Source organism: Oncorhynchus kisutch, linkage group LG19 (assembly GCF_002021735.2).
Source record: "Oncorhynchus kisutch isolate 150728-3 linkage group LG19, Okis_V2, whole genome shotgun sequence".
Lineage (NCBI taxonomy): Eukaryota > Metazoa > Chordata > Actinopteri > Salmoniformes > Salmonidae > Oncorhynchus > Oncorhynchus kisutch.
The window spans coordinates 6,560,742-6,569,731 of NC_034192.2; the positions used below are offsets into that span (position 1 = coordinate 6,560,742).

Genomic DNA, 8,990 nt, shown 5'->3' on the forward strand with positions numbered 1-8,990 from the left:
CCTGTGACATGTTAATATGGGTTTTCCTTTTGTAATCGGTGACAAGTGCATTCTCTATATAATAAACTTTCCAGACATTCCGAAATAATAATAAGAAATATGTCCAGGCATTCCGAAATGTGTTGTTGTGTAAACTTCCTGAGCAAACAGCGAAGGAAGTGGCGGACAGGATTGCCATTGCTCTCCGGTGACTACTGGACTGTTTTTACACCTTCATTCTAAATAAGGAAGCAGCCTGTCAGACATATGACCAGCGTCCCAATTTGGGCTCGGTCAAAGTACCCCATCGCATCCCATGATTGCTCAACTCTACCCAATGAAACTCCTCTCCCCCTGCCCCATCTCACATGTGAGGTGACAGCGGCTGCACATACTCTCATCAGACTTGCAGCTCAGCGCTTGCTGCATACACTTGCTGGGCTGCAACTTTTTCTTCCTCTCTCCCCTCCCTCACTTCGACGGACAGCAATGAAGTCAGAGTGATGTCATATAAGGATGCGAGTGCCTGGCAAGGTGACATAGGTTTTTGGTGAGTGGTATTCTCCACAGCCAGCGTTGCCTATCGAGAGAGGCGCGGAGCTGCAAAAGATGATCATCACCACCACCTCAAGCTCTGTCACACTCTCTCCTTTCTCTACTCCTCTTTCGGGCTGTCATTTCATGCCAGAAGACCTGACCTGCCTTCCAAAAATAAGCCTTTACCGCCATGCCGAAGGAAGAAAAACAAGAAGAGAGGTATTTTTAGGGCCATTAACTTTGACCACGTGCCCCGAAGGTAAACTGGATGGCCATTGCGCAAAGGTTCTTCATCGGTATGTGCAACGAGGCAAGCACGCACTGGACGTTGACTGCAATTGTTCTCTTGGGGTCTCTATTGGGGATTGTGTCATCATATCCGATTCCAAGCAGGACTAATGCAACTTTATTGGAGCAAAGGTGGGAGACCCTCTTTTCCCGCTCTGTTCTGGGAATCTCTGGGTCGAAATCGGACATGAACTGGGAGAGTGACTATTTGCTGGGCATCAAGAGAGTGCGGCGACTTTACTGCAATGTGGGCATTGGATTTCACCTGCAGATCCTCCCTGACGGCCAAATAAACGGTGTACATAATGAGAACCAGTACAGTGAGTCGCATCCTGAAATGTAATTCAATAGAGAACATATAATATGAGCGGTCCCAAGTAAAGGCGACTTGAGAGCTCCTTGTCGGTCTTGCATGATATTTAATCATTGGGGTCGACAACATTGAATGTCTCTCAAAGCAAAGACAAATCTATTAAAAAACCTTGTATCAGTCAGTGCTAAATATCTTCCCAGGCCAAAACATGACATGAATGCTTGGACCAATATAGACGCCAACTTATTTTTACACTGGCTCCTTCTGTGGCCCAGAAAAGGATTGCCTTGCACGTCAGAAAGTGCAGTTATGATATATATTTATTTGGGCAATAGGAAATGAACAGCATTGCTCCACAAACGATACAGAACAAAGACGATGCATGCAGAGTAGCCACCTACAAGGTTACACCCACCGCTGCATCATGCACGTCTTTGTTCCACCGTAATCAAACGCATTGATACAATGTCAATTTGACAAGGTTCCTCTGTATAACACCATGCTTTGTTTGACTAGGTCTAATAGAGATCTCTACGGTGGAGATAGGAGTGCTAAGTATGTATGGGGTGAGAAGTGAGCTGTTTGTCGCAATGAACAGCAGAGGAAGGTTGTATGGAACGGTAGGTGTGCGCAATTGTATTTCCCTCTATTGCTGGGCATGCTGTTTCTAAGAGAAAAGGAGAAAAACGCAATGTGTTTGAGATTAGCTAAATTCTTTGTTAATATGTTATTACAAATGATATTTTATGAAGAATTTGTTTCTTTAAGTAGAGCCTCTGCATTATTTTGTTCTCTGTGAATCAAATATTACCTCACTGATGGGAGCGTTCATGAAGCACGGAATGAATCCATTATAAATTATTCATAATTCCCAATTGCCCAGTGTATAACTTGTTTCAGTATGGTCTTTCTGTAGCCCGTGTAGAATAATGGAAAGGGGTTTTGTAAACGATAACAAACATATCATTCTTATTGAAATATGATCTGTTGAATAAGACGATATAACCGATGCTTATTGAACTCGTTAGTTAACATTAGCCTAGTCCATCAATCATCTAATTGCTTTTCTGGCAGTTGAATGTCTGAAGTTATTTATTGAAGGAATCAATCAACTTTCATGGTAGGACTACTAATCTAAAGTGAAGGAGTTTTAGCATTGATTATATCAAAATTGATTTTATGGCCCATTGCTGAATGAAAATATTGCACCACAGTGTTTGCCTACTGCTGTAAATTGGTCTGAATTGGCAAACATGACATTTTAGCCTATAAAACTGCACCCTGCTTTTGTCCTGCAGTCAAAGATGGTTGAGTATGAAGATACCATAAAACTTCAATTAAATGCAGTCACAAATAGCTGCCTGTTCCTTTTAATATCCGGGCATGTTTCAAATAAACGATGGATCTAAATACATTGTTTACAAGTGAACTTCAGTGCAAATGGTAAAGATTGCGCAATAGAAGATACAGGAGAGCAACAGTATTGCTATGGATGAGACTGCAGTGTGGGTTGACATGGTCGCCTCAATTACAGTGGATACAAAGAGTGAGAGAATGATGCTGAAGCTGAAATTGCAAGTCTGATCTGCAATGGATGTGTTATTATAATGTTTATACTGGTCATACTGGTCACAATAAAGTGTGGTAGTCTTTTCAACATGTTATTAAGCAATAGATTCCTTGCTCAAATGGAAGCCTCCAATTCAAACTCTCATTAGACAGATTTGCAAGTGTTATAATGTATGCGCCAGTTGTGTTCGGTGATTGAAGCAAATAAACCGCTCTGGCTATTAATTTAAGTTTTACAGTATGTAGAAACTGCATCTCCAATAGAAATCCCCTATCACGCTTGTAGGTGATGTCATGGCAACGTTGGCTAGCTAAGCTCATGCGCAGAAACACATAACCGGTACTAATGGTCGTTCGGTGTCGAACTGCGCATGTGCAGGCCACCAATCAAAGTCACTCCTTTGATATAAACTTGTTTTTGACAAAAATTACAACATGTGTCAGATTTAGAGAAAATTAAAAACTAAGGAAGAATTTTTTTCACTTCTCTCATTGACCTCGCAAGGGTTTCCGGATGTCTCGCTATGTTGGGCTTCTGGGTTGAGAAACTGACTGAACTGAGTAGTGTTTAGCTGCAGGAAACATCCAAATCTATTGCCGTGGAGGAGATCTACAACTTTCTGAAATTTATTTTAATATGTTCAGTTTGACAAGACACTGTAAATCAACAGGCAGTGATTCATCATGAAGTTGATGAACAAGGAGTGTCTGAACTCTTTTTAACCACATTTAGTCCAGTCCTCTGTTTCCTCTGTATTTTGAAAACTCTTGAAATAGTTTGTATGTGTAACGGTTTTCTAAGTGTGGTGAAGGAGAGTCGGACCAAAACGCAGCGTGTAGATTGCGATCCATGTTTAATGAAACGTAAAACTCGAATCAATACAAATGCACTACAAAACAACAAACTTAACGTAATGAAAACCGAAACAGCCTATACTAGTGTAAACTAACATAGATACAGGAACAAGGACACTAAGGACAATCACCCACGACAAACTCAAAGAATATGGCTGCCTAAATATGGTTCCCAATCAGAGACAACGATAAGCATCTGCCTCTGATTGAGAACCACTCCAGACAGCCATAGACTTTGCTAGATAACCCCACTAGCTACAATCCCAAATACATACACACCAAAACCCCAAGACAAAACACACCACAATACAAAAACTCCATGCCACACCCTGGCCTGACCCAATACATGAAGAAAAACACAAAATACTTAGACCAGGGCGTGACAGTATGTTTATGTTAGATTGGCAGAAAACCCAATACTTGAATCATGAAAAATGAAAAATTGTCAAAAAAATGATTACTATACAACTTGTAAATGATTGAATATGAATGACTGCGTTACAACAGAAATTTACAGCATATGGTTTAGAAGTTTGAAGTGGTTATTTAAAGCCAGCATGCAGTCTTTTTAATTAAGATTTTTAATAATCACTGTATGTCTATTTCTTGGAAAATAACTCCAAATATGTTTTTTATAATTTACTTCACTTTTGCCATTGAAATTATGTCTGATCATGTAGGTGGGTTGATACAAATTGAAATATATTTACATAAACAACCATGATTGGTGGATAGGATCGTTTAGACTATAGAGCCTGACGCAAAAAAAAAAATAATGGTCAGAATAACCAGATCAGATTATGATGTCATGCTGTGGGCCAAAACTCCATCCCACCTTAACAGGCTGAAATTCTAGGCGTTTTTTTTCCAAAAGCTCTTACACTAAAAGGACATTATCATAATTTTCACTATTTCAGAGCGTTATTTCAACCTCATAGTTTGGAAATATCATTACAAAAACTGGAAATCAGGTTTTTGAATGCACTGCCCCTTTAATAATGAGCAAAATATAATCCATCTCAAATGTTCCCCAACAATATTTGTCTACTGAACTGTGTCATGTGGTCTGGTGCAGCAACAGAAACTATGCCATCCATCTAAGCTTTTGCCAAAGCACGCTTGTAGTGTAATGTTCATCCTGTGGTCCTCCTAACTTGAGATTTTTGTTGACCTTGTCTCTCCATTTGCCATTTTTAGAAATTCTTCCGGGACGAGTGCAAGTTCAAGGAGACTTTGCTGCCAAACAACTATAATGCCTATGAGTCTTCGGTTTACAAGGGCTCCTACATCGCCCTCAGCAAACATGGCCGCGCAAAGAGAGGCAACAAGGCAACCACCGCCATGACTGTCACACACTTCCTCCCACGATTATTATGATCAAAGTTGGCAATAACTCACTAATTTGCACATGTGGATGTTCTCCCAGGTAATATAGAATTACACAGTATACATATACACCATTACAAAAGGACTGCAAAAACTACACAAGTATTTATTATCTTTCTATATGTATATTTGGGTAGCTACCTTTGTATTAGAACTTATGTATGTGTCATTATTTGCTGCTTATCACATATCATTATCGATTGAGGAGTGTAAAGCCTTTGCCAGTCTTCGCTTTACTTTGATGCGTGCCATAATGGAAGTACGCTTCACCCTGCCCCAGTATCTGTGCGTTAGACATGTCGATGATGAGTATGACGTGTCTTCTTTCTAACTCCCAGGAAGCTCCAAATCCAACTCCCATTAGACAGATCTGTTATAATGTCAAAATACTTTCAGCTGAGAAACTATCGTCATTTAATCCCGTTACAGCCGGTATGGACTTCCAAAAAAGGACAAACAAAACATTTACAAGCAACTAACATTTTTTTCCTATTTCGCACCTCCAATGTATTGAGATGTTGTAAACTTCGGACCTGTGCATGGTATTAATGAGTGATTGGATGTGCTGAATAGGCATTTTTTCTGTTGCTTCTCAATTTTTATTGACACCTTTTCTGGAAATACATACTGGTCGTAACTTGAGTAAATTAAGATAGTTGCTCAGCCAAACTACATATTTGCTCAGTCAAACTCCATAACAAACATATTTTGACATTATAACGCTTGCATAGCTGTCTAATGGAAGTTTGAATCGGAGCTTCCTGGGCGTTAAAGACATCTCTAACTCACAGATACTGGGGCTGCTTCACCCCGTCTTCGGGGTGGATGACTAATATCCTTAGCTTTTAGGAGTGAAATGGATACTTTTTATTACCTCAAAGAACCACTTGACTGGATAAAGAGATGCATGGAGTTACTGTATGCTCAAGGAAATACCTGTTTAGTTTATCCTTTTTCTGAGACCTTTGAGCACTTGCTGGTTTGCTATTTTCAAGCAAAAAGGGGGATTGAGAACGAGACTTCTTAAATGCACTTCCCTTGCTGCACGATGTGAAGGTGCCTTGGTGTTCCCACTTGTGGCCCCCTTAAACTTGCATGTAAGAGACACCCACTGTAGTCAGAAATAGGGCTGACACTCCAAGGAGGGCGTGGGGGGGGGGGGGGGGGGGGGGGCAGGTCTATCTCTGGTTTATTTTCTTTTTCTGTTATTAGATCGATTAAGTAATATACACTGGTACACAGAGAGAAGACTAGAGGAGAACTTCCATGAGTGTGGGGAGGTAGAGAAACTCAGTTGCCCCCCCACAGTAGAAGTTTAACCGCCATGTGAGACTCTAGTCTCTCCACAAGGTCATTTAAACACGGTGGGGCAGTTATGTGTTACAGACTGGACTTAAACCTCCTTTGTCTCAGAGCTCCTTTGCGTCATGGCTTGAAATGAACTGAAAAAGGGACTAGCATAAGAACGCACAATAGAACATGTATCTGCTTACAAACTGGGACACTGCTGACATACCCAAAAGCTTCAGCGTTTGGCTTTGGGTGAGTGTGTGAAATGTAAAATTGCAAGCTTTTGTGCATCGCCATACATAAACACGTCTATTAAGCCAATGAAAAATGATGTAAATATTGACAAATGTGAAACAGAAAAAAATAACCAGGAACAAGTTGCGTAGTTCAGGTTGCACAGTGACCATCCATGATGGTGCCTGATGTCTTTTATGTTGGTGAGAATTGTTCCCATACATGATTATTTATTTAGTTGTTTGTTAATGTGTTTGGTGAAATCCCAGATCAGTGTGCTCTGCAACACCATTGCAGTGGCAGAAAGTTGTTGGAAGCTGTAGTTGGATGGTTTTAAATGTAATTACGGGAGGCTCAGTTCCTGGAGTCAATGTGCAGCACTGGACTGAAGGACAGTGCAGTGCCTCATAGTTGATAGTGTTCTTTCCTCTGCTGCTGCTTACTTGAAAACTGAGGCTTCTCATTCTACCCGACCCCAAGTCACCCTCTGGGAATGTTCTCTTTGGTGGAGCCGAGGAGGAGCAGGACTATTTTAACCTAGAAAAGACTTATGGGATGTGGCCTGCTGTCTCTGTTTGTTGAATCGCCTGCAAGAATGTGTCTCATCCAGGATGACTGGCTGCTCCCCACATACTCCCCTTTAACCAGTACCACCCCGGTCTTCAGATACCCCTGTGAAACCCCATGGGGCTGGAGGGACCTTGGGATTCCAGCAGTAACCCAGGAGATTCCTCTTCTGCTTTAGTCCTTTTTAAGTTCACGGTCAGAGTCATGGACCAGTGTTGACCCTGACTCTGTGTCCAGGGTGGTCTGCTATTTGGGTCACCGCCCATCAAAACAATGTTTGTCTCTATTTGATAGTGTTATCTCTCTATTTGATTCATTTGCAATGAATTTGATGTAAAGCTAGTTGATTGGTTTTAAAGGGACATACAGGGCTGTGCTGGGTTGATTATTTATTTATGGAATTCTTTATGCACTGTTTGAATGGTCTCCAAAGAAAGACCATCAGTGGTCTCCAAGATTCCATCTTGTCCTTAATTGCCCTTATAAACGTGGCTTTAAAGCTACAGTCTGTGATTGGTGCATCCATTTTTGGACTTTAAATGTAATGTAATGCCTTTATAGCCATTTATTCTTAAAGAATATAACATAGAAATGCCTCATGACCTTAGTTAAACAGTCTTACCCCATCAGAACCCAAAATATAAGCTTGGTCTATTCCACTGTTTGTGAGCAATGTAATTGTAAAAATAGGTTAAAACTATAAAAACTAGTGGCTAGGCAGTGTTTTGTTTTTCGAATCATAGACTGTAGCTTTAAAAAAAAATATATACAACTGTCATTGTCACTTTTCATATCTGATTGCCTGGCTGAGAATACATGTGTCTGAGATCTACAGTTGTTTGAGTTATGTCTTTAATTTCTCTTGCCGAAGTTCAAACACTTGGTTTGATGCGTCTACCCTGCATTAATATGAATGTAGATGTAATTTTTGCTCCTCTCACACCCCTTCCCTCACACACTTGTGCGTAGCCTACATCCAAATACTTCCAGGGAGGGGACCTCTGCAGACTTGATGCAGTACTTGAGACAAAGAGCAAAGTCACTGCAAGTCTCTATCCTCCCACTTCTCTGTGTCTCTACAGCAGGCCTTGTGGGCCACTGTGACGTCAACCAACCAACTGCTCTTCAGGAATCACCTGGCTCTGCCTGAGAACCAAGGCTCTGATATCAAAAGACTGTGGACAAGAGCTTCCAATCCTATCTAAAACAACCCTTCCCTTACACTTTCACAGTCTTTACAGAGAGGTCTTGGAGCGGTTATTTAAAGATTTTAGTGGCACATTGGAGTATTGCAAGGGAGTTTCATATTGCAGAGTAACTGTTAAACAATTTCCACAGTTTACAAGAGTCCGTTGAGGTTATTTTCAGGATTGATGGAAGCTTTCTCCAAAGGGCAGCACCTACCTACCTGTACACTTACTAGTGGTGTGCAACAGGAACTTACTTTTTTAGGATGGATTATTATGGACATGCAATGAATCTGTCACACGGTATTGTGGCCTGGATCAAATCTCCTTTTCCTAACATGTTGTAATGAGAATCTATGTCCTGGAAGTAAATCCTGTTTGTCTATTGGTTAAAGAGTGTTCTCAGAGATCAGACTAAAGACTTATTGCTGCTTTGACTGCATGTGGTATTACATGAAAACATTCTGGGAAAGTTTTTGACATGGGTAAAAGTTCAAACAAAAAAATTAATAATCAGATACATTGTTCTGATAAAAGTGAGGCAAATATGTATTTAATAAGTTCAATGTGAGTTCATTTAACAGCTAAATCCTCATGTCAACATACCAGGGTGTGAAGTGTGTGTGCGTGTGTCTGTGTGTGTGTCTGTGTGTCTGTGTGTGTGTGTGTGTGTGTCTTGCACACCCTCCCTCAAAGTCAACAAGATGTCAAAGGTGCACCTTATCAGAGATCTTGAAAATATTGAAAGTAGTGCTGCTTGTGAAAAGTGAAGGTTTGCTATCTTC

General features: G+C 40.7%; 1 protein-coding gene across 1 annotated transcript; it reads left to right on the plus strand.

Moving 5' to 3' along the window:
* The first annotated feature begins 291 nt into the window (after window positions 1–291).
* On the plus strand, window positions 292–6,066 carry LOC109910033 (fibroblast growth factor 4B-like). Its single transcript, XM_020509177.2, has 3 exons — window positions 292–1,124; window positions 1,634–1,737; window positions 4,739–6,066. Exons 1-3 carry the CDS (start codon window positions 785–787, stop codon window positions 4,916–4,918), a joined length of 624 nt encoding a protein of 207 aa, XP_020364766.1. The 5' UTR covers window positions 292–784; the 3' UTR covers window positions 4,919–6,066.
* The last annotated feature ends 2,924 nt before the right edge of the window (window positions 6,067–8,990 follow it).